General features: G+C 38.9%; 1 protein-coding gene across 2 annotated transcripts; it reads right to left on the bottom strand.

Moving 5' to 3' along the window:
* Positions 1–1,131: 1,131 nt before the first annotated feature.
* KCTD3 (potassium channel tetramerization domain containing 3) lies at positions 1,132–25,714 on the bottom strand. Of its 2 annotated transcripts, XM_010176529.2 has the most exons (18): positions 25,678–25,714; positions 23,215–23,272; positions 21,768–21,813; positions 20,337–20,410; positions 19,645–19,703; positions 19,368–19,448; positions 18,508–18,648; positions 17,121–17,211; positions 14,537–14,727; positions 10,304–10,417; positions 7,886–7,975; positions 7,652–7,768; positions 6,386–6,556; positions 5,050–5,205; positions 3,958–4,054; positions 2,533–2,717; positions 2,293–2,431; positions 1,132–1,934 (listed from the first exon to the last, which is right to left on the bottom strand). In XM_010176529.2, exons 2-18 carry the CDS (start codon positions 23,241–23,243, stop codon positions 1,352–1,354), a joined length of 2,364 nt encoding a protein of 787 aa, XP_010174831.1. In that variant the 5' UTR covers positions 23,244–23,272; positions 25,678–25,714; the 3' UTR covers positions 1,132–1,351. The 2 variants fall into 2 exon arrangements, with proteins under 2 accessions (XP_010174831.1, XP_028942937.1); XM_029087104.1 differs by lacking the exon at positions 25,678–25,714 and having other exon boundaries at positions 23,215–23,291.
* Positions 25,715–26,009: the final 295 nt, after the last annotated feature.

Below are 26,009 nucleotides of genomic sequence, written 5' to 3'. Positions count from 1 at the left end.
CAAATTGGCCTTTTTTTCCCCACCCTCTCTTTAACTGTATAGTTAAAACTGTGTGTCAGCACTGACACCTCAGAAAGGTAAAATAACAGTTTGAAAAGCCCCTTATAAGCAGAGGACTGTGAAGGTCCAACCTTCAGAGTTAAGGAGGGTTGTAGGGGTGGGAGGGGGGACAGCATGCTTGCTAAGCAAAAGTCTTTTACTTGTACAAAAAACAGCATATGGCTAAAAGGTGCCTTCATGGCAGGACAGCTCCACCCCAAAACTGTGTTCACGCACAGGTGAATAAACAGCAAATGAAGGAATGCTGATGGAGTTGCTTTAACCTTTGTGTTCTCTCCCTCCCTCTTCCCACCCTCTCAGCTCAAGTTAAAAACAAAACAAAACAACATTAATTAATGTTTAACTCCAAGCATGCTTTTTCAGAGGTAAAAAAACTCCTAACCCACTCCCTCTTTTACACTTTGTGTCCCAGCCTTCCCTTTTGCTTCTGTATTACTAACCTACAGGCACTAAAATTTGTTCACCACGCACAGCAATCTAGGAGCAAACAGCAAGCAGCCAGTGCAACACAAGTAGGAAATATCATGTTGAGGCACTTGTAATTGAGAATTATAACATGACAGTAAACCTACTCCCATATTCATCTCTGTCCTTTTTCCAGAGAGAGTGACAAGGAAGCCCTCAAGAGACTGCCAGTTCTGTATATTCTGCCAAGCATATTTTTATGCATGCTTTCAGTCACAATCAGCAAAACCCATCATCTGATACCATGCACTTTCAGAAAGCACAAGCAACACTCCTCTGGCAATTTAATTGGACGGAGGCAAAATAATATGCTATTTTGAATAGCTTCCTCCTTAACCTGCACAAAACATTTCAGATTTCAGCAGCATACAGAGCAAAGGATCCATTCATAAACCAAGACTACAGAGTGAGCCCTGTGAATTAGGCAAAATCCAGCCAGGACAGCAGCAGCTCTGCAGAGCAATGTGTGGCTGCATCTTAACAGCATCTTCCACTGAGCAACCAAGTATTCCTTTTAGCACCCTCCCTTCCCCAAAACAAAAATAATCACAATATATCACATGCCTGACCACTTTTATGCAAGAATGCACAACAATATTTTGGACCAAGTACCGTACTATGTTTCAGAGCATTACATAGTGTCACATATTGCTGTGGACAACATTTTAAAGGTTTGGCAGCAGCCAGGTACTTTCTCATAACCTTACATTTTTTATTCTGGGTATCAGAACAAAGTTCCACTTAATAAACAACCCACAACACCTAACGTTATGCCTGCTACCAGCCAGAGGGCACCTGCACCTCATCTTTGCCACTAGTCAGATCTTCACAAGCCATAGTCTTGGCAGGATGAGTCATTCTTCCGGTGACGTGGTGAAGCAGCTGTCTTCGTAGGTGATGGAGAAGCTGCACCAGGTAATTCAGGCCCACCTTCAGCCAGGACTGGTGCAGAGGCCAGGAGAGGCACTTTCTTCCTTCCTAGGAAGCCAGCTCCTTCAAATCCCATTTTCTTTTTGCTTTCTGCTTTGGCTTCACTCTCTTCTTCTGGTCCTTTTCTTTTGGGATCCAGAGAACTCTCTGGTAGACGGTGAGCCTCTGTACTGCAACACCCACCTGCATCTGTCACGCCTGTGCCTCGCACTTCAAGTGCTGCTGTCAGGACTGCCTTCCTCTCAGCTACGCTGCCCTCAGCTGTTGCCTTCCTGGCCTCTGTCTGGCTTGAATTCCCATTTGCAGCACCTGCCTTTTCTGTTGGGCTTTTGCTGGATAAGTTAAAAGCCTGGAAGTCCCGGTAACTGTGGAAGCTCTCCGTCCGCCTTGCTCTTGCCAACAGGGGGCTTTCTCTGTATGGCCGCACAGAACCATACGTGGCTGCTTCATGGATTGTTTCGTGGTGCTGCAATTGGAGGCTTCAAAAAAGAAAAACAACGAAGGACAAGAAGAGCAGATGTTAGGCTGAGAATAGCAGCCAGTACTCCTGCACACCCTACTCCCAGCCACCACTTTACCTGCCACTAAAATAGCAATATACTCATCACAACCCCCACACAAGGGCTTGCAGGCCACTTACTTCATGTTCTCATAGGATAATTTAATCTGCACACATATAAACCAACAGAAATTGAGCAGTTTGTGTGTGTAGTTCAAGACACTAAGGGCATGGATTCAGAGCCCCAGCTACAGCATTCAGGTCACCAAACCCCTCTTTGCCTACCTGAAGGGCAAAACCTTTGGTGTCTGCAGCTGGTGTCACCCTTGGTGACTTACCTGGAATTAGATTCCCGAAGCCGGTTTGGCTGAACAACTGAGGTGGCAGGACTGATGTTGGGTGTGGCACAGCGAGACGTACTCAAGTCACACTGGTCAAGCAACTTGAGCAGCTCTTCCTCTGTGGGGCCGCCAACATCTGAAAGAGACAGCTCTTAGTGCCCAAGTCCATTTACTGTAGTCATGCACATGCAAGGACAGAAAAAGAACCCACCACAGTCCTGGCATAATGCAACTTACCTTTGTCTTCACTCTTATTAACCATGTCCATAGCTGTGGTCAGATCCCACATCTGGATGCTGCCATTTGAATGCCCAGTGAAGAGGTAGCGGCGTGGCCGGGAGCCCATTCTGCTGGATCCTTCACATTCTCGCACAGTAAATGACGAGATGGTAGTGCAGTCAACTGCCTGGATCTCACAGATCCTACAAGAAGAGAAAACCCAAGTCACCAAAACAATTGCACCTGGCAGAGTTTGTCCAGTAAAGTCAGTGCTGTTCTAATTTTCTGAGAAGACACCAAACTTGCCATCACAAAAAGTCCTTTCTCCTAGACAAAATTCCTTCCCCTGCAGGACCAGCATGCTGCTCAGCTGCAGACAGTACCTCTTACTACTTGTTTATTTTTATTAGTGAACCCCCATATGATCAATGCCCATTTTCAGTTTGCAATGATTAAAAACCTAAGGCTCTCACAAGAACGACAGCAACTAGCCCCTTCATATGCTAGACATTCTAGGAAACCAACCTGCAGAAACAGCACATTTAACCATATAAAAGACAGACAAAAAAATCCAAGGATGATAAATCCAAGGTTATCTATACAGGTAACTTTTGCCTTATGACAACTGCAGCATCACTTGACATGGCAGATCTCCATCACTTTTTTCCCTTTATTTTAGAAGTTTATGTGAGGAGTGAGAGGGGAAAGGACTCCCAAAGCTAAGCCAGACTCCACACCAGAACCTTCTGTCCTCAATTCAGATGCTAATAGTGTTAAGGCATCAATGTTTTCACCCAGACTCAAAGTTATTAGTCAAGCGATGCAAGAATAATAAGCAGCATAGAACTAAGATGCACTATCTGATCTCTTGCCATCTTCCTAGCCTACCAGAAAGAAAAGCACCTGTGGTCATTTGTCAACTTTTCTTACTACATTGGCAGCAATGCAGTAGAATATTATGAAGTCAAGCCTAAGTAAATAATTTCACAGCTGACCTAGAAGACAGTCTCTCAGTTTTAAAGGTTCTAATATCTTCAAAGACAAGTGCAAATTAAGAGGGAAACTGCTTCCCTGTCTACCTTTGTAAGCAGCATAATCCCTCCCACTAGCAACTTCAGCATTAGTTTTGTAATTTAGCAGGGTACCATGGCTGAGAGTTACAGGTTCTGTGGCAGCACACAAATGTTTGCTTTGTGAGCTCAGCAGGCGAGCCATCATGAAGCGAGTCCCTGATAATCACATTTTTCAAAATGACATTTGGCTTCTAGGTTACAGTAGATCATTAAATACAGTCCTGTTACTAACACACTAACTAGAGTTCAGCCAGAGCTGTCAAGCACATTAGAAGCTAAGTGCAACTGCCTGCATCCCCAAGGGATGGGAGACCCCACCATCTGAACAGTCCTGCTCCTTTCCCATTTAAAATCCTAAATGCAGAGGTACCTTTTCCCAGTTGAAGAGAGCCTGACAAACAGCTTATTAGTGATGGGAACAACTTTTTGGATAAACACCTGTTGATCATCACGTTCACCAAAGGGTCCTAGAGACAAAAAGAAAGATCACTTTTTTGTTTGTTTGTTTCAGTTCCCCGACTCTTTTCCCCACACAGTCCTGAAGACCCAAACTCATATTATTATGACCACTGCAATTTTAAAGCATCAGGATCAGGGAACCAAAGATGACTAATAGCTAGAAAAAGCCATCCAACAGTTAGAAGACTCTACAGATACTTTGTTCTTTTGTTTTAAAGGGCACCCATTCTTGAGATTCCTGCGTGTTCCTGGAGGACTTATTATGTCAGTAAAAACCCTACATTAGGCCTCTATAATAACAATAAGTACTTTCTCATTTTGCAAGTCCTAGATGTCTAAAGGCTTAATCAGATTTCTTGCTGCAGTACTGACCCCACCCTGTGTTCACAGGGCATCCTACTCATCAAAGGTTCATTTGCAAGACTCAGACCACAAAGGAATGTGGACTACCTGGTCACCCATACTTACTGACATGCATTCGTTCCCTATCTTGCTAGAGCAATGTGCTAGCACCATTTGCCTATGCAGTTTCAAGGCTTCAGTAAACTTTGTCACAGCTTCAAATTATTTTAAGAATTTTTCACATGTGCATCATTTAACCCTGACTGAACAGCGAACTGCAATTTGCAGTAGACCCAAACCTTGCTATGCTCATCTGCTTTAATACAGTCTCCTGTGCTTTCTGTCATTCTCTAGTTAAACCAAAAATGAAATGCTACATCAGTTTGCTCAAGGAAGAGGTACAGTATCTGTTTGAAAGTTTTTCCTCCCTCTTTCTTACCCTCAGAGTAAGCCCTTTAAGTGTACTTACTCTAGACAACCTAAATAGGGAGTATTTCCAGGTGAATCCTACAGATCTCTGCCATCTTTTCACAGGGAGAGCAGTATTTAAGAGCTTAAACCCATCAGCTGACTTGCACATTATAGGGTTGAAGGTCTGTTAAACCTTTATGAGATCAGTGAATGTATAGGCTCTGCACAGCACATTCAAGAGACATCCTACCAATGTCATTTCCAGAACAGTAACTGCCATGACTCTCTGCTTCCTCCAGGGATAAGATTTTGAATGATGCAAGAGGTGTTGAGCCCGGCTGAGTTGAAATCATGCCCCGGAACCGAGTCACAGTCCACGTCCGTACGTGGTTGTTATCAGCACAAACTAGAAAGGAAAAGATGGACAATAACATTCACAAGGGATGACAAAACATTTGAGATATACTGTTCTAACGATTTCTATATGATAGTTTTTCAAGATAGAGTGATCAAGCAGATTTTAGTCAATGTCAGGTCACATAGCATCTCCAGACAATCATTTAACAATCTACAAATTGTTGCTGATGTCCTGTTTTCTATTAGCTTTGTCTCTTCCCTCAGAAAGTCAAGAAACAAACTGAGGCAGGTGGACTACAACATTAAGGTCTGAGTGAGTCAGCACCAGTAGCCCACAGCACACTGCAATCCTCTGTGTGCAGATGCTAGGACAAGACATGTCATGAGAGTAGCCTGGCAGCAAAACCCTCATCACACATAGTGCTCTTCTATTTAATTCATCAGTTACTCACTTACCTACATATACATGTGCCCTTTCCTGGCACTGAGGGTTTAGCACCAAGTTGCAGGGGAACAAATGACCTCTGGGCTGTTTGTTTGCAGCATAATTGGATACTGTGTTTCCTGTTATTTTTTTTTTTTTAAACTGGGATAGCAGCAGTAACTAAATCTGTTCTCTGCTATGCCCTGGCTGCTGGATTCTAGGTGAAACTGATTCTTATAGAGGGAGGAGTGATTGCATCTTTCCTGAAAGCAAGAAACTTCCTGAGCATAAGATAAGACAAATAGGATAGCACGACACTAGGCAACTGCTGAGATAAGAATAAACACAGGCCACCCTTTGAAGCCATGGGAAGGCTTTTCTAGGGCCCTAGAGGAGATGGTGTACATTCTGCTGCAACCAGAAAGCTCCTGAAAGGTGGTTAAAAGACGACAAGTGCCAAAGGACCTGCCCACAACAGTAAGATTTGACAGGGATAAATTTGTTTACAAACCCTTTTATTTCCACAAATGGCAACCTTGGAATAAGACACAAATTAAAGACTTAGTTGTTCCAGTATATGGTCAAATAAAGCCTAGGTCTTAACTGCTAAAGCCTTTGAAGAATGTTTACTTTAAGAAAGAAGATCCAAGCCAATCTAGCCCCTCCTCTGCTCCCAAATCTGCCCAGCTTATTTCTATGACATGTAGGAACAAGGCAAGTTATAAAGCAATGCATACAAATATTTTGTTGCTCAGAAGGAGGGGAGAACCGCCAATACAAATATGTGCACAGAAAAGAAGATTACCTGACACAAGATGTTTCTCTGAGAGCATGATCTTTGTAACAGGACTTCGATGAACTGTGAAGGTCTGGAAGAGCTGAGGGCCAGACCCAACTGTTTCAGGGTGCTGTACAATCACCCTCACTGCTCCAGAGCTGGTGCCATATGCAATCTCAATCCAATTGCCACTTACACCTGAAGCAAGTAAGAACAAACTTGTTTCCTCAGGAATGAAAGCTTGTCTTACTCGGGCCACGGAATAAGGCAGTAGAAAATAGTATTTCCAAGCTTCCACAGTAAGATAGATATTTATTTTAAACACTCTTTACTTATTATTTTTCCAGGAACAGAGAGGACATTTTGCCATTAAAAAAACCCCAACATTTGTTCAATTCCATACTATGCTCATGCCCACTGTCTTAACAACAGCCTCCTCTCCCATTCTCTCCTCCTTCCTGGAAGTGAAAGAAGAGATGGATAAAGTCATATGATCGGATATTTTGGTGCTCCTCACAGTGATATGGTCAATACATGTCACATACCATTTATTTTTCTGTCTTACTGGGAGGCAAATGGGAAAGCAAGGCAAAAGCAGGGAGGACTAGAGTTAAAAGGGTCACTGTGGTATCAGCATAGTTATGTGAGCAACTACTGTCTCCCAGTTTGTTTTTTGGGGGGGTTTTGCTTTGCTTTCGTTTTGGTTTTTTTGGGTGTTTTTTTTGTTTGTTTGTTTGTTTAATTTAAGATAGCTGCACTGCGATTACAAAAAGGTGTATAGACACAATAGCTAAACATAATTCAGCTGCATGTGGAAATGATTTTTAGTATATTGGTTATAAGGTTTAGACACAACAGCAAGGTTGTCTCCTCTCCCAGTTCACCAAAAACTATTTCAGTGAATACAATTAATAATCTAAGTGCATAACTTGTGCAAAAGACTTAAAACAAGCAAAAGTACGTTATACACAAGCATTAATAAATGATGCACTATGTTATTACATTATACATTAATGTATAACGCATGATGTACAGGCATATGCACACATACACGTAAGTACATGTACCTATTTACACATATGTACAGATGTAAGGGGAAACAGTTACACCTAGTGTTCATCATTCATTTGAAGATGATTAAATGAAAAAAAAAAATAAAAAATGTTTATGTCAAGGGCTACCTTGTCTGCTTTAGCCCTGCTATGCAGCAATAGAAACTGTCCATTTAGAGAAAGGAAAAAAACCTACATCTGTAACAGACTCTCACTGAAGAGACAGCGATAGAATACTGACTTGTTTTAGGTGTGAGGTAGACACTGAGTGCTGTTATAGCATCATTGGAGGGATCATGGTATAATTCTGTCACTAGAAGATCGTTGTCTTTCATTCGCAAAGGGAACTTCTGCATGTCTGTGGAGAAGAGACGTTTGTTTATTACTTTGATACAACTCAGACCAACTAAAGAGTTTAAGAACAAAGCTGCTCAGTATCACATCCCTTTTATTCTGCCCTAACCTCATTTCTTACCTATGTAGTAGATAGAGCCATTGTTACAGCCCAGCAGCAGAAAAGACCCAGCAGTATCATAGCTTGTGATAGGAACAACATCCTGAACCTAGTGCAAACAGAAAGGAAAAAATAAACAACTCAAGAAGTCAGGTTGTTACTTTGTCAGTTTTCAGATATTTTTAGTACATTTTATTGAAGAACACTCATGTCTGCTACTGGTCTGAAGCTGTTGTGCACACGCTAGCACATAAAATGGCATTCTTAAAGTACTGCTGACTGATCACATTCCTCTACCAAACTGGATCTTAAGTCATGTAGTTCAGCAGAAGCATGCAGACAAGTTAGCACAACTGCTCTGGAAGACCCCTCCCCATATGAGGACACAAAGCTTAAAGCATTGCAGCTAAATCATATCTTCAAAAAAGGATTTTTCTTTTCCCCCCCATACACAAAATAAGTGTACTTCACACTTTCTGTCCTATCTCTTCTTCCCTTTCTGACAACTCCTTAAGAGGTTGCTGGGCAAAGGAACTAGATGTTGCCTCTGAGCCAAAGGATCCACAATGCTGCTAACAGCAGAGGCTGACTGACTGGGTCAGAGAGGTCATACAAAACAAGGAGAGTCCTTTCTTCTGCAGCAAAGATAGGAACACCAAAGGTGGTTCAGCACTTGCACTTGCCAACATGTGAACTTTCATTAGGAAACAGCAACACCATACAACAGTCACTAGTAAAACATGGCCAGTGAGAATCCCGACTTCACAGACTAAATTTTTTTGTCATACTCCATCGCTTTATGTTACCTCCTATTCTATAATACTAAATATTCTGCTGCCTTTAAGCTCTCCTATGCTAAGAATTTCATTACTGATATATCTAGCACCCACAACCTCCTCTCCTTGTTGCATGCAACTAAAACATTGCCAGAGGAGTAAGTAGTAGGGAAACCACCTGGGCTAGCCTGCTCAGATTGCCAAAATGGGAAGAAGATGCAAGAAACACTTAGAGGCAGAGGTCAGAATTACATCTTCAGGGTGTAATAGTTCAAATACAAAAATGACAGTGTAAGGAAGGATAGCTTTGCATAAACAAAGCTTTCTTAATGTAGAACTTAAAAAGATATCAGGAAAGCAAGCCTGAAAGGAAACAAAGCTCTTGGTCTAAAATTGGGCGTTGGCACATTCTGTTCCTCAAAATTTCTTTTACTGCAGCAAGTAAGATTACATCCTAATTCCAGAGCTATGAGCAACTCATGGAAAGCAGTTACACAAATATCATGTATTCTCATGAGGAATCTGAAGATCAGAGGTACAACCCTGCCACTTAAGTCTTTATGGGGTTCTTAAAGAAGAATGTGTTCTAAAGGGAAATGAAGATCTATAGGAAGATGAATTTTTTTTTTCCTCAATAAGAAATACTTTCACCAAAGGAATAGTCAGTCAAACTGAGGAACTATTAATGTGATCACTAAGACTTCTGTGGCTCCCCCTGGAAACAAAGATGATGAATGGGACATTGGTTTTTATTCCTTATGACTCGCTCCTTTAGAAAATGTTGTCAAATGCCAGCTTGTCACATAGCATTAATTTGTCCCTTAACAAAAGTTTTTGCAAAGCATCAATAGAGCTTTAAATAAAGTTTTGTTTAATTCAAGACCACACTAACAGGTCTGTCTCTACTGCAGCAGCAGTGCTATCCCATGCTTATTATCTGTGTTATTTGTTAGCAACACTGTCACTTAAGGGCTGAATCAGAACTTAGTCAGCACACAGTGCAAGAGCCTCAGGTCAGTTCTGCCTCTTGAGATTTGCAAGGCAATTTGGGGGTTTTTATTGCATCCCTGTTTTGTTTTCCATTTTCTCAGACTAATATAGACCCCAGGGAGCTCTCTATTTAATATGTATTCTGACAACAGGGATAAAGGGAGTGCAGCCAGAAGCATCCATATGCAAGGCAGACATTTTTAAAGTACCGTGTATATTTCTGCTGAAGAAGAGTTTCCCACTGTAAAACAACTTTTGAGATTCCCAGGTATCAAGACTGACTTATGAACTTGTTTTCTTCTTTCAGACAGTGCAGAACTTACTGTCACACATTCCTCACTTTTTTTTTTTTAATTTCCTATGATCCTAGTGAATTTTTACAAAGTTAGCAATCCACAAAGAAGTTTAAATATACACACACTTGACATTTATTACCCCAGAACACATCACTCCTTTTATCTGAAAGCCTAAAAAGCATGCTTGGTAGTACCACCATTCAACATTCTGCTCACAGGCACAATACTCTAATATCAAGGTAGCAACTTCCATAACACAAGTCAGGCTTGAAAACCCTGTGACAAGCATTTCACACATTCTTTATTTTATTCTCTTTTTACTAGAAAGACACACCAGTTTACTAAAAGTGATGCAGAAAATTGAATTGAACACCCCTGCCAATGCTGAGTCACAGCGTTCCACACTCCCACCTTCCCTGTATGGCTTGTAGCCACCAACTGGTTGCCAATAAAGAAGAGAGCATCTACAGGGACTCCAAGACTGAACACTCCTACAAAAAAAATTAAGAGTCTATGAAGCTCATCTACAATAAAGAGAAAAAAAAAAACAGTAATCTCTCCACTATTATCATATGTCACATTTATTACAGTAGTAAGTAAAGAACAGCCAATACTGGGTTTGCAGTGTGCTAGGTGAGGTACATTCAAGCAGCAAACTGAGTTCCATTAAATGGCAGCGTGATGTCATCTCTACTGATGAAATCATTACTTGGGAAGGAGAAAGGTGGCAAGAGAAGGAAAAAGCAGAGCACATGTGAAATACACATTCCTTATTTTTGTACTGACATCAGGTTCTCAAATGGCTTTATACATCCTAAGGCATTTAAAAATAAATAAATAAAAATCCTATTACAGCAAGCAGGATTTTTTTTGTTGCTGTTTTGTGGTGTGTTTTTTTAGCTGTGACCATTAAGTGTCATTTAAGAAGCAGTAATTTCATGGATTTTGCTAGACAGAAATGTATGCCACACTAGTTTGCAATTACCTTTTAAAGTATTACATACTCTCACTGCTTTTTTTTTTTTTTTTTTCTTAAAGTCCAACAAATAGATGTAGTCTGAAAACATATTTTAGAAACTAAACATGGTTACAAGGCTTCATCCTTATTCTTGGGAAAAGACTGAACAACCCCAATGTGACACTACTTGAACACACTCAAATTTCTCTTTTAGCAGAAATACTGGAATCCAGAAAAATAAGCAGCCTGCAAAAGCCTCTTTCTTTCTTTCTTTCTTTCTTTCTCTTTTCATCTCCAGATACTTAAGTTTGGTTACAGTCCATGAGTAGAGGGTACAGGCTATTAAAAACTGAAACTATATAGGGACCATATATTTACCAATCATCACATACTATTCAAAATCTGGAAGATAAGACTTACCAGCAAATGCTGGCCTTCCAAATAAAGCATCAAGAACATTTCACTTAAAAATCAAAGCACTGCAGAACAAGACAGGCATTGATGACTATGGCTATAGTAGACCTTAACGTCTGAGCTTTTCCACAAAGTCTGTCCTCTCTTTAGAGCTCCCTGGTCTCATCATAGATCCAATCTGAATATTTTTAATTGAACTTCAAACTTGGATATCATCCTACGTTTTGTACTATTTATTGTAGCATGTATTTAAAAGTTACAGCAAACTAAAAAAGTCTGAGATAATTTCCAAGTTTACCAGCAATGAAGTCCAGCAAACTAGCCCTGTAAGTAATGCAGTTTGTTAGTAATTCCAGGCTGTTTTACTGCCTGCTAAGTACAAAAGTCACCACTACTGGGAAAAAATTACACTACCAAGTGTCAGGCTTCACTCACAGGTTTCCTATTCCATACTGCTCATTCCATATATTTATATTTCTCCTCACTAAAACACTTTAACAGCAGCAAGCAGATGTCTTCAAAACTTGAGTACCCAATAGCTGGAAAACTTCCCAACATTGTTTTGGACAAATTCAAATGAACAGACTGCCAATCCCAACCAAGAAGCAGCTCTTTGTTACATCCCAAGAAGGAATCCCAGGAAGCTCAATATATACTTATGCTTTAATTAGGATGCTAAACTGTTTTCCAAGACACAGTACAATCGTTCGATGCAGATAAGATTCAGCAGTGCAGGGCACATGAAAAAGGCAATAATAAAAAATCCACAAAAAACAACTAGAATTGATTACTCCAGAGAAGGATGAGGTTCAAGGAAATCAAGGAAGACAGCTTGAATGGTCTGGAGGAATTTGAAGTGTCAGTCCTGCTTAGGCTCAACAATCTTGAGACCCATCCACAGGGGAGACAGTGCTATACGTAATGACAGGCTCTTGTCTTAAGGGTCCCTCTCAGTAAAGTACTGCTTACAGCAGCAATCCGGCAGCAGTGTCTTGTGTAAGTAATATTGAAAGGAATGAGAGCGCTCTGGGAGAGCTCCATCACAAAGATGCCAGCCCACACAATTTTCTGAGGATGGTGTCGCCAGGCTCCAACAACTGTTTAGAACAAGTAGTTGCTTTCAGAAGCTGATAGCAAAGTACTATATCAACACAAAGCAGGACTGCAAGCATTTGCTGCTCCAAAGAAACAAGACAGCTATAGTCAAGTTATTACTATTTAACATTATGATATTTTAGGTTTTTTAATCAACCAGTATGACCTATTATCCAAAAGAGTAACAGTACATTTTGTTCAGTGTTAGTCAGACTAAAGATAAAGTCCTGTAGGCACTTTCTCTGTGCTGCCCCTGGGCCCAAGTAGAATTTCCTTTGTTTCACAAAGTCACGTCAATGCAGTACAGCCTGTTAACCAAAAGTGCTTCCTTCAGTATTGTTGCCATGTTCAGTCATAGTCTGAGTTATCAGAACCTTATAATATTGGCATATTTTGGAGTTTTTATTTGAAGTAAAAGTCCACTTATGGTTTTTGCCTCTCTTTGCACTTGATTTCCAAAAATCCGAGATGTTGCTTGATGTACCTTATTGCAAATCCCAAGGTAACACAAGCAGGTAAGTCACCAGAAAATACAAGAGGAATGTAATAGCATGGTGCTTAAAGCAATGCCTATTGCAGGAGAACAGCTGTCACACAACTCTTCCCTGCCTTTAAGATTTGGTCCAAGGGAGCATAACAGAAGAAAAGGCTTCTCAAGTACAGTATTTACTCCCTGTTTAATAGAGATACTTCACATTCAACTGTTAAACATATCGTTCAGATTTTTTTGCTTCCAAATACAATGGAACCTTCTTTTGTGTTTTGCTGACTATGACTGCAAACAAGAACTCTGAGTCACAAATAAAAGAGCAGTATATGGCTGTATTACCTCATGCAAAACCTTTGTCTTTCCCCATCTTCAAATCTGACTTGGTGCTTCCACTCACTCACACATGACAAAAAAAGCAATAACCATTAACATAGCTAGAAATTGCCTGAGCATCTTTGAAGTAAGCTCTTCTGTTAACGGCACACAGATCAAAACTTGAATTTGGTCATTTTGACTTTAATTAATGACCCTATTAATTTTCATTACTTCAACTATGGAGATACATCTAATAACAAATTAACTCAGTATTAAGTTTCAGAGAAAAGTGTCGACATAAGAAGGTTGCTGGCACATTTGTTAGCAGTATCCAGTGCCAGAGGAAAAAGACTTACAGTCATAATAGTGGTGATTCTAATGCCAGGGATTAGGCTAGAGGAAGTTCCTAAAAATGTTCCCTTCACTTCCTCCCAAACTTGTCCTGTATTTGAACAATAGCGAGTCAGACAAGCCAACAGATCAGTACCATGGAATATTTACTTCTGAAAATGTCTTCTTGCTGTTTCTAAAGCCTTCCTAATTGTGTGTCCTTCAGTGCCGAGGTGTACAAGCAGTACACCAATTCCTGTATGCTTAGGGCAGTAGGTGTGCTTTTTCTCTACCTAGACACTCAAGTTATAAAATGAATAAATTTTCAAATTCCATTTACGAACTACATTTGACAGGGAACTGAAACCTTTTCATCACCTCTGTATAAAAATACAGCTTTAATAAGAGAAAGGAAAGAAAAGAGCAGAATCTCTCCGTATTTGCAGCTTTCCATCTCAGAAACTTGGTTCCTGTAGGCTATGGCCTAGATTCAAATGCAAGTCCAGGGAACTCTAATTTGCATCTTCACACAAAATCTCAAGCTGAACTGAACAGTAAGTATTAGTAAACAGTAGTCTGTTCAGTAAACAGACTACCTTTTTATTAGTCATCTTCTTGTTTCTGAGAAAGGATCCCTCTAGCATGACAAAGAAGTAAGTTAATATGCCCCAATACATCACTTACTATAGCTTGTTTTGTCACTTTATGAAACTGATTACCGAACACTGCTGATCATTCATACCTCAAAATAAGGTCACAGGCTTCTTTCTGGTCAAATACACACGCACAAAAAAAGAAAGGGTGATGGAGCACTGGAACAGGCTGCCCAGGGAGGTTGTGGAGTCTCCATCTCTGGAGATGTTCAAAACCCGCCTGGACACTTTCCTGTGCAACCTGTTGTAGGGAACCTGCTTTGGCAGGGGGATTGGACTAGATGATCTCCTGAGGTCCCTTCCAACCCCTACGATTCTGTGGTTTTGTGAAAAAAAAACAAGCAACTATAGTTACCAATTTCACTGCCACTACCACCATCTTGAATGCTCCACAAGATTATGCTACTCTCCGAGGCAACTGCAACCATCTTATCCTTGTCTCCATGAGGTCCTCCAACCACCTTAGCGTTGAGAGCCACTCGCTCAATTGTCCAGTCCAGATAGGGACTTGTGAACACCTGCTGCCACCCAGATGATTCTTTAATTCTGGAAGGGCAAAGGAGGGAAAAGGAAGCAGAGGTTAGAGATTCAGAAACAGATATTTCAGTCTAAGCCTGAACCAATGCAGATGACCCAGCCAAAAGTTTGGGCTAGCCAAATGCTAGAGAATAAGGTTCAGCATAAGACTTTAGAAGAACTCTCTATTAATTTCCAGAGGCAATTAATGCTCTAGCATAAAGCTGCACTATCTAGTCAAATTTTCGGCTTAAACAGACTATATTGAATTGACCAAAGCTTTATTTTTAGAGAATCATTTGCCTGTGCAATTTTAAAGATTTACATGATGCCGGAAAAGCACAATTTATCTGATTTAATTTTAGGCAATTATTTGGATAATTTGAAAATGAGCTAGAGCACAGTAAATTTCAGTAGTTATATTATCTAAATGCTAACACTGAAAGCAGAAACATATCTATAGGTTTTTTTTGCCATTGTTGCCATTCTTTCACTTCAACATTGCATCCTGCCTGGAGATGAAGCACCACAGATCCCTGTGCTCTACCCATACAGCATACAGAATAAATTGTAGTGAAGTAACTTAAGAGAAGGACTGCAATATTCATAAGCCTTTAAATGGAACCAAGACATTCGCACAAGCTTTATTATAAACTTTTGAAGACTTCTGCCATACTTCAAAGGGGAAAAAAAAAAAATATTATCTTTATGATGCACTGTGGTTTGCTGTAACTTTTTCCTAAAATAACTGTATTTAAATAATATCTGTTACAAGCAGCATAAAAGAAACTCACAAAACTAAACATCTGAATATATTTCATTCCTTACTGCATGGGATTCACTGTCCAGTCTCCTACAAATTACCACTTACTTTGAGAAGTGACTCTGGTTAAAATTCAGATGTTGCCCTTACATTAAAATAAACCTGAAAAGAATCTTAAAAATCACATTACTTGACTGCAACATAACACTATAAACAAGCTATAATAAAATTTGTTAGTAGAGTGAAGTACTTTTAAGTGTATGCTGTCTTCTCAAACACTAGCTATTCAAAAAGTGTGGGCAAATTCACTTGTCAAGCAATAAAAAACAGACAGGTACTAAGATGCAGCAGAGGGGGAAAAAACTGTTACCAAAGCTGTATAAGAGCAGAATGGAGAAAAGAAAATTCCACCATTATATTCCTAGAGTTCCTGCAAGTTCCAGAAGAAAAAATACTCAAATCAAGACAAGAGTGCTACCTTGAGTCACTGTGAAGAAAAGCAGCATCTTAAATTGGCATATTGACCTGTGCTCACTCTCAGCAACCATTCAAGTCTGACATGCTTCATCAAAAGGATCCCTAATGACTTAAGTTCAATGGTAACAAGTCTCGTTAAGTAGATTACCAAGCAGGAAAGAGGCAGAATCTTCCACTTAAATGAGTTAGTATCCAAGGAAAACAGTCAGGGATAAAATCCTAAGGAGGGGACAATTAGCACAGACAATTGCAAATCACTGCCTCTTTCTTCAGTCAGATCATATTAAGCATAATTGAAAACAAGAACATTAAGTAGAGCAAGAGAAGCCACATTTAGTACAAATTAAAGCAAAACAAATTGCAGTGGTGAATACAAGAGACAAGTTAGATGTGATTTAAGTTACAAAGTTTAAGCAAGTAAATTAGTATTCTATATGGTGAAAAAGGCAGCAAACTATGGCTTCAGCTTGGCAGTAAAGAAAGAAGCTATTCACATCACAGTTTTTATTCTCCCTTCTGTTTCTGAACCACACTATGACAGCAGTGTTTGTTTTTAGCAACAGCTCTTGTTAAAACATTACTTTTCATTGAAAAGACAGCCACCAATTAAATCAAGACTACCAGAAGTGAACTAAAAACAGCTTCTGTAATATGAAGGTGTTACTTATCTTCACCTGATCTTAAAAAAATAGCCAGTTTGTTTACAAGACATTTAAAGATATTGTTCAGCCATCCAGGCGAAGTAGTAAGTGCTTAACAGTTTTGCTAACCCAAAAAACCTGAAGTTTAAGACAAGGTACATCACTTACGTAGCAAAAATCCATTAACTGTGTCAAGCTCTTTGATAGCCTAACTTCACAGAGTGTCTTCAAACCTATATAGTAGGAAGAACTTTTTACATTAATCTTTCCTTTAAAAGCCTACTTTAAAACAGGCTTTTGAAAGAGTCAAATTGGAGTCAGTTACTTTTGCAATGGCATCAAGAATTGATGTATAATTTGAGTTCCTATCAGTTTCTTTGCATGAGAAAAAGTGGCAATTCATATCTACAGGAGCAGACTGAATACATGCTATCTACTGTCATTCGGAGAAAAGCCAACTTGTTGCTTTGCTCATTATATATTATCGGTTTTTGGGTTTTTTTTTTAGATTCCTGTAACCTGACAAGCAACTATATTCATACCTGTAGCAAACAGCAAAATGGGCATAGGCAGCTACTATCCAATTATGGTGGCCAGCTACTATTAGAACTTTCCGTGGGTCCACAGGAAATCCTAAAAACAACAATAAAGCTAAAGTCAGTCAATGATGGGTATTAGAAGATGAGCAGAGACATCTAGAACAGGATAGAGCTCTGATAGGATATGTGACAGAATCTTTGATAATGAAGTCTCTCAAGAAACATTTTCAGCTAGATTCTAGTTAGTAGTATTACTCCTCACAATCCTTACAATTATTACAGTTCTTACATGGAAGGAAGACACTTCATCTCAGTCACTACAATGCAAAGTGTTCATAAGGAGAAAGAGGCAAGAGAAAGGAGAAAAATGCCACAGTTTTAAAACGTGCCAAATTGGTAAAAATTTGAAGATTGTTGGCGAATAAGAAACTATGCTTCCTTTTTAAAAGTTCTTTCCAAACAGTTGGTGCAACCTTGTATTATTGTTCCAGACTGTTAAACTGAAATTTCCAGTATTTCAGAATACCTACAACTCCATTTACTACCTAGTGGGAACCTGCCTGTTTCTGACCTATAACTAAATTAGGTTTGGCTGAAGCAGTGGATGGCACTGGAAATCAGTGGTTATGGTACTTCCCCAGGTTAGCTCTCAGCCTTGATATGCTAAAAGACTAATGCCTAAAGACTGTGTCTTCCATCACGTTTTCCCCACAAATGCCCTCTTCCAAATCTACAGCAACTCACCAAGAAGAATCAGCAATTCATATCTAATGCTTATTTTTATCTTACCTGCATATACATTCACCTTTTAACATGCTCTAGATTTTCCCAACACTGCTACAATTTACACAATTATAGCACAAATATGACACTCCTAACAGCATCATTTTGCTTGCAAAGTCAAAAGCTGGAAAATAACAGAATTCAAACCTATATTATTTACAGTTTTTATATATTTTATATGGAAAGTACTCTATATAGTCAAACAACTGAAGTCTACCTTTACTCTAAAAACTTGACTCTTGCAGGGCAAGAGGCACCAGGAGCAAGAAAGAGGTGCAACAGCAGAAAGGAGGTCCTATACAAAGACTAAAGCAACACTGCTCTGTCTGGTTTTTGTCATGGCTTTAGTACAGTGTAAAGCATTTGTCTAAGAGGCCATACTAAGACTGCATGAAGAACTTTGATATGCCTTTCAGCCTCATGTCTTGATTGTGCAGCAGTGAGCCTTAAATGCTGTATAGGGAGTAGTGTTTAAATAAGCATTCAGCAATTTAAGATCAGGCAAACAAAGAATAACAGACTGAAACCAGAAATAGTCACTCAAGTTTTATTTCCCAGTGACAATCATCTTTGCCATTTGTTTGATTTTAAAACTGATATTCCTCACCTAGCCTGACTGTACCTTCCCCAGTACCAGCAAGTGTAGGTTGGACACCACCTCCGTGAATCTCACTCTCAGAGCAGTTTTGTCCAGTTCTAACATCAGCAGGTGGCCCAGCAGTATTATTTATTTTACGGCTAGGAATGCCTATAAAAGAAAGGAGATGTTTTGTCCCACTCCATGAACTTCAGCAATATGACAGATATTAATTTACTTTCAAAATACAGGACTAATACTTGTGCACTTTGATCTAACGTCTAATTAATCTGCTATAAGAATTAGGCAATACTGTAACACTGAAACAGAAAATGCTTTTGCTCTCTATGTTGACATTCACAATTTAAGGAACTATCTTCAGAAAACTTGTCAACATTTGGCTAGATATCCCCTAGACTTCAGGTTAATACATGAACTCTGCTCATCACTACAGAGAAAGAAAACAAGTACTGCTCTAAAAAGTACTCATATTGTTAAGAAAAGCTTATTTGTGCTCCTTTGTCATCTAGACATAGGGCACCTAAAGTAACTGTGCCTCCAGAAAGAAGAAAGCACTCCAAGCTGATAACATTTAACTGAAATGTATTTTAAGAACCTCTAGTCTACTACCACACACAGCCTCCTTAGTAACATTAACATGCCACCTGCCCCCACCCAGTACTCTAAAAATGTCATTTCATACAGCATGCAGATAAAAACCTTGTTTTTTAATCAGAACTATGTTTGAGTCAATCATTCATCTTAATCTTTCCATAGGAAAGCCTTCTCTGGACAGTTTGACAGCTAGGGTAACTACCTTGGCCAATCACCCCCACAAACTAAAGCAGTAAGTGACTGCAAGCAACATCAGACCATGAATACAAAAATACCTGGAGGAGGAAGGTAGCCGTGAAAAAGGACGCTGCCACAAGATGAGCGTTCCAGTTCTTCACATAGTAGCAATCTTCTCACTAAGGAGGAAAAACAGATATGACCATGCCTTCCACTTCCCAGGAAACATTACATTATTTCAAATAACCTCCTGTATCACTAAGTTTGAAAATCTTCAGGGTCACAACTGCCCAGGACTTGTAAGTGGGTCATTAATATAGTAATAAATGTGAAATGATGTCATATTAAAAAAATAAAATAAAATTTAAAAATTACCTAAAGGAGTGATTCCATAGAATTCAGCTTCATGTCTGAGAACGTTAATACTCACTCCCCTAGAAAAAGAAAAAACAAAACAAAACAAAAAACCACAAGAACAGAGCGAGTCAATACCTTGAATCTAAAATACTTGCATGTAACTAGATATTACACAGTGTGAATTTCACACTACCTGTTTACAAAATTACTACTAAATGCTTTCATCGAATCATAGAACAGTATGGGTTGGAAGACACCTTTAAAGATCATCCAGTTCCAACTCCCCTGCCAAGTGAAAGGGACACTTTCCACAAGACCAGGTTGCTCAAAGCCTCATCCAACCTGGCCATGAACACTACAAGGGAGGGGGCATCCACAGCTTCTGTGGGCATTCAACATGTTGATGTTTGAGATTTCAAAGTGATCTTAATATTAAATAACTTTCATTAAAATAAGGATACAGAAACAGTAAAAGAAATACACTGACAGAAGTGCTTTAAATTACAAGAATCTAGTAAGAAAATATAATGCTACCATTTCTGCCTCCACCATGCCATACGTATACTCTATACATGGCACCAAATCTACCAGGGAGTTGAGTCATATAGTAGGCAGCCAACTAGATGAGTAAAACTGAACCATCCTCATCTGAAAAACTTTTCTAATGCATTTGATCAAATTAAATTTCACTTGAAATAAATAGAACTCACCGTAAATCTAACTCCTTTGTGCGAAGAAAATTTAAAATGGGTGCAAATGCTGCTGGATCTCGATCAATAAATATCTGCAAAGAAAAATTGCTGTACTTTTAACATTACTATGGAGCAACCATCAACTAAAATGCTCTTTTATGCTGCACATGGGAAAGAGGAGTTGAAGATGAGGCAGTCAGCAGACAAACATAACCCAAAGTTTTTGGACCACCTCGTTATTCTTCTACCATCCACTAATTCAACATTCTTTAAAGACATATATACAAACACTGCTGCAAATAGATGGCACTTGATAAACATGTTCTTCAAGTTCTTGACAAAGGTCAATGGGTATTCTCACTTTCTAGCATGTGTTCAGAATGCAGTAAATGTACCTGATCATAAAGATAAGTTTAGACATTTTTTAATTAAGTCAATTACCATTACAACCAGCTCTACGCTTTTAGCAGAATATTTGTATTCTTTACTATCACTCAACAGCATTGCTGTAACTATAGTTTCCCATTTAAGAATATAACATACACAGACTGAAATGGTCATTTTGCTATATATATTTGCCAACAAAAGCAACATTTCCATGTCAGGATACTCAACTACATATGTAATACGATCTAATGAAAATTTCCTCTCCCTCTGCAATACAGTAATTACCAGTTCTTTCTGTTTAAAAAAAGTAGAGTTTCTGTCTCTGCATTGTCTGTACAATGCAAAACGAGCACAAAAATATGTACATTGTTCCAGCCTCATTTATCTTGGAATGAAGATGAGAACCAAGACATCCAGAGATGTCACCAGTTTTCATGAAAGTTTGGAGACAAGACTGGTGCCATGACATTCAAGTAGTTACATCTGTGAGATCTTTATTCTCTCCTAAAATCTTTAAAACTGCACTAGACACAACTAAATTAAATACTCCCAGTCATTCTCATGCTCAGTAGCATGAACAGTATTGCAACTAGGCTTTGAGATTATAAGGAGATAGTGTGTTTTGTATCAAACTAACAAAAAAAAAGGAAAATGCATGGTGATATTTTGAAATTATTTCAAAGTCCCGTCTTTTCCTCCTGTTGAAATAAGTGACAAAACATGAACAAAAGGTCAGGTCCAACTGATCATTACTCCTCATGGACTCTGAAGCAGAGATGGTGCTGTCAGCATTTCAAATACAGGCTTCTACAACACTTCTATTAGGGGTTATGGAATACAATAGTGACAGAGAAAATACTGGGAAAAGCCAAAACAAGTGTTTAAAAGCTCAGGAACGTGAATGTTTTTAATTCATTTGGCCAGTTGTTTCCCATGCTTTTAAGCACAGCTGACTTAGGGCAGTGTAACTCCCATTAGCATATTTGTGAATATTCTTTAGGCAAGAACCTAACTGAAAGCATAACATTAAATTAATGATTTATCAGTAAGGTTAATACTCACAGCACCAGTTTCATCTTTCAGCGTTGAAATTCTTCCACTCAGTAAACTGAAACACATGAAATCTTTGTTAGATGTCCCCCAGAAATGTACTAACACAAATACAAGACAGCAACACTTGCAGTCAATTTGTTCTATTTGTGTATTGTCGATTGCATTTTGGTAAAACTGTACAGCTGAGCAAAGAAAACTGCCTAGGTAAGGCAGAATGCTGGTGAGGGTGAAGTATCTCTCCTGAACAAAGCAGCAGTGCATGCACACCTAAGGAAAGGCTAAGAGCCGCATCATAAGGGCCTTCAGATTCCCAAAGAAAACAGACACAAAGCCTAGCCTGAAAGGATGAAAAAGTGTACCCAGGCACCCAGAAGGCTGCATAGTTTGTTACAATCTAGTAAATCAGTAAAGCTGAAGTAAAAACCATTCTGCAAGGATTCACCAGGCAAGAATGGGATGGATGAGTTTTTAGACCGTTTTACTTCAGGGTTTCTCTCTCATCAGATTAAAGTACTTTTGCTCCAGATCAGTAGAAAACACAACACCAAAACCTTGTTTTACAGATAAGAAGCAAAGTAACTAATGTCAACAGTTTTATTTCAAGATTCCATCTGAGTCTGTATGACAATTACCTCTGAGATTTTCCAGTACTGGGTGACTTTCAGAACAACCTCCTTAGATTAGTGTTGAGAGACTGGGGAATAACAAGGGACCTCCTCCTTGTGCCTTTCCTTCCATGCTTCAAAGAAGGTGACATTTCCCTGGCACTCCATTTACCCAAACATTTCAGCAAAACAGAGCAGGTAATGCTGCCTGTCTATGTCAGCTGCCAGGATTTTATTGGGAAAGAAGTCTAGAGTACAAAAATTAAATGTAAGGAAGCAAAACTGCCAGCCTTTAGGTTTTCTTTTAAGTGTTTGGGATTAACTGGGGTGATGGTGGTACAGCAACTACAACACACATTACTAGGGTACAAACAATAAGCAGCACAGCCTACAGAAGTAGTAAAAGTTAGCAGAAGGATGTTCAATAATCCAACAGCTCCTGTACCACAAGTGAAAACACTCAAAACTTTGACTAAACTCAAGGTATGGCAATAATTCAAAAAGGCAGTGCTACCTTGTATGGTCAATAAGATCACAACTGGCAATACAGTAATAAAGTCAGTGGCATCTCCCTTTCCTGCAGACTTGGAGCCTTATTTCCACAACACTCCATCGAAAATGTGACAACTCTTCAGCAATATAAGCTGCCACAGCAGCATTCAAAATAGAAGATGTCTTTTGGATAACAGCTTATTTCAAATTAATCTGTCTTATTGCTTGAGACAGGGAAAAAGCATTAAGGAATAAAGACAGTCTCTATTTATGTCATAAATTAAGATCTGAAAACATATATAATTTTTTTAATGATTGTTTATTTATCTTTGTGTAATGTGATGATTTATTACAAATACCTGGAAAAAAAGGAGTCTGGAATCCACATGAGTGTTTGTCTTGACGTGCTAAACCTAGGAAATCAAAGTTACAAGTTTAGAATCAGCTGTAAAATTGGAAGGAAGTCTGCTTTATCAAAATGATTTGATTTGTCCTACAAAGCTGCTATCAAACAGGTTTGGGAAGTCTGAAATCATTTAAATGTCTGCACAAAGTCTAAGACGTTGCAAATTCCTTGCACAGATTATCCTTAAGCATGAAGCAGGACTGTCCAGAGACCCCGAAAGTGTAATTCTTAAAATGCTTTTATCGCACTGTCCCAACCATCCTACATTTTCTGGTTCTCATACTTTGACAACATCCGTGCTTGCAAAAACACCACTCCCCAAACACATACACACACACACACACACAAAGCAGCCACTAAAACTTAAGTTTCTCAACAGTGTGCTACATTTGTCATTAACTGCATGTTATTCTCACTTAGGACTCCAAGGGTGCTACATTGTTCACTGCTAAAGACTACAATGAGCTTCAAGTTAATATTTTACAGGAACTTTAATTATTTGCCATTTTCCTATTTGGGCCCTGTTAGAGGGGTCCAATAACAGTTAAAAGAAAGCATTTACTCCAGATCATGTTATGAAATAATACAAATTATAGTATTACTTATGATGCCAGGCAGTATTCTACATAATAAATAACTATGAATTCTTTTATACTTCTTCTGGGTTTGATTTAACATGAAGGAAGACAACTGGACTGGCAGCTTGGACAATGAGCTCATGCTCTGCATCAGCTCTGACTGTACATACTCTCTTACTAGTACCATGTTTAAGAAACCTTTGGTGACCTCTTCATTAATGGGAATCAAAAAAGGAAATGCAAAAGTAAAATTCCATGACAACTTTCCATGTAGTACAGGATTATATTACAAAATATTTCTGGAATAAAAGTACTTAATCAGAATGTATCTAGTATTCACTGATTGTATTTTCCAGTTTTGGAGGAAAAAATATCTAAACAAAAATCATTACTTTATACCCCTAAGCGGCAGAATCACAAAGCCTATAGGGAACTACCATCCTGCATAAAACATGGATTGTGTAGCTGCTCACTGCAAGCATAACAATAACAAATCTGTTCTTAACAGAGAACCTACAGTATCAGCACTCTAAGCAGAAACATGTACAGTCCTTTCTTAAAAAAAATAAAGAGAATCAAAGCAGTTTGCTATTTAAATAGAAAGTGACTTCTAAGTATAACTGCAGTAGTGCACAGCTTTTATCATCAGTAATACAGATCACTACCTTCTCTACTGTAAAAGTAAGGGATGATTCATTTAACTGTGTTATAGTAAGTGCATAATAGAAAACAAGGAGTTAACATGAATTTTATCCAAGATTAATCTGACACTGCTTTTCACTATGGGGACAGATGCAGCATTACCAGTTAGCCCTTTTAAAGGTCTTCACAAGCTAAAGACTTTTATTGTCTGATACTTTAAATACTTCAGAACTTTCAGTTATTTTTATGTTTTTAGGAAAAAAAATAAAAGAAAAAAAACAACCAGAACTTATGTTTCCCAGGAAGGCTTGTATAGGTAGAAAGACAGGGAAAACGTACTAGAACAGCTAACTGGCATTTTCTACAACACTGAATGATAAATGCTAAATTAATTCCGAAGCAAAAAAGAAGTCTGATGAGTCCATGAAGACATTCAGGATCTTCGAACAGACGTTTGATTTTTGAGGACTCAATGGTACTTGGCACTAGTTTCTTAATACACTACAGCACCATTTCTGACCTGGAGGCATGTTTGCATTTAGGCACATGAGTGATAATCAAGTATTCAGAGGTGTCAAGACTGAAGTTTTGCTGGTGTCTTGACCTCTCTAGCATTTCCTATGTCTGTTAAAGAGCTTAGTAGCAAAGCATTTGGGACTAGAAGATGTTCCAGAAGAACAAGCCACACAATAAGGAGGACTGGAAAAAGAACCAGCAACTGATTCCACATTCATCTCATTGCAAATTTATCAGTGGGTTTAGATAGCACAAGGATTTTCTGTCTGTGATTTAGCACTATTTTAGCACTGGTACCAGTTTAGAAAGCAATACCTCACATTAACAACTACTTTAGAACTTCTAATATATATATATATATATATATAAATCTATGTAAAAATCAAGATAGAGCCCTCCTTCCCAGCATACAGAAAGCTTAACTAGCAACATTTACTTGTAAAAGTGCATCTGCAGCTCCATGCAGCAGTCAGATAGACATCAAACAAGGAAAATTAGGCAAACCCAGTGCAATATCCTCAAATAGCAGGTGGCGACCTATAGTTATTATAAAGAAAATATAGGCAACTAGAAACAGACACACTACATGTCAGTTATGAAACAACCATTTTCGTAGTCTATTGTGCTTGTAGAGTGGGAGATAAAGGGTCAAGAGAATTTTCAAAATTTGTTACAGTCATTTCCGTGAACGTTAACTTGCAAGAGGCTTGTGCTCCCAGCAAAGGAATCCACAAAAGCAGAGATCAGGAACTGCTGGAGCAACTGCACACAACAGGGAAGCTTTGGCAGTCTCAGGGAGCAGTAGGAACCTCATGCCAGAACATGGAAAGCTGAGGTCTCTGTACTAGATGCTCCAAAGTATAACTGCTGTCAGAGACAGAGGAGAGCACTAATTTCCTCTTCTCATATAACCCTACAAACAAAACTAAGTTTTGGGTTTCTAGTACAGGTAACAGGAACTAATGAAGAAGAAACACGTATAGTATTCCACGCTCCCTGGTTTGCTGTCCAG

The sequence above is a fragment of the Antrostomus carolinensis genome, unplaced genomic scaffold, assembly GCF_000700745.2.
Source record: "Antrostomus carolinensis isolate BGI_N321 unplaced genomic scaffold, ASM70074v2 scaffold18789, whole genome shotgun sequence".
NCBI classification, from domain to species: Eukaryota; Metazoa; Chordata; class Aves; order Caprimulgiformes; family Caprimulgidae; genus Antrostomus; species Antrostomus carolinensis.
The sequence above is the reverse complement of the archived record's forward strand: the minus strand, read 5'-3'. Positions and strand labels throughout refer to the sequence as shown.

Excerpts from the sequence above, each read along its gene's own strand:
- KCTD3 (XM_010176529.2), bottom strand. The coding sequence starts at position 23,243 with ATGTGGATTCCAGACTCCTTTTTTTCCAG. Across the intron at positions 17,212-18,507 it reads GGAAGGTACAGTCAGGCTAG|GATTTCCTGTGGACCCACGG; the intron begins GTGAGGAATATC and ends TGTTGTTTTTAG. Across the intron at positions 14,728-17,120 it reads CATTTTGCTGTTTGCTACAG|AATTAAAGAATCATCTGGGT; the intron begins GTATGAATATAG and ends TTGCCCTTCCAG.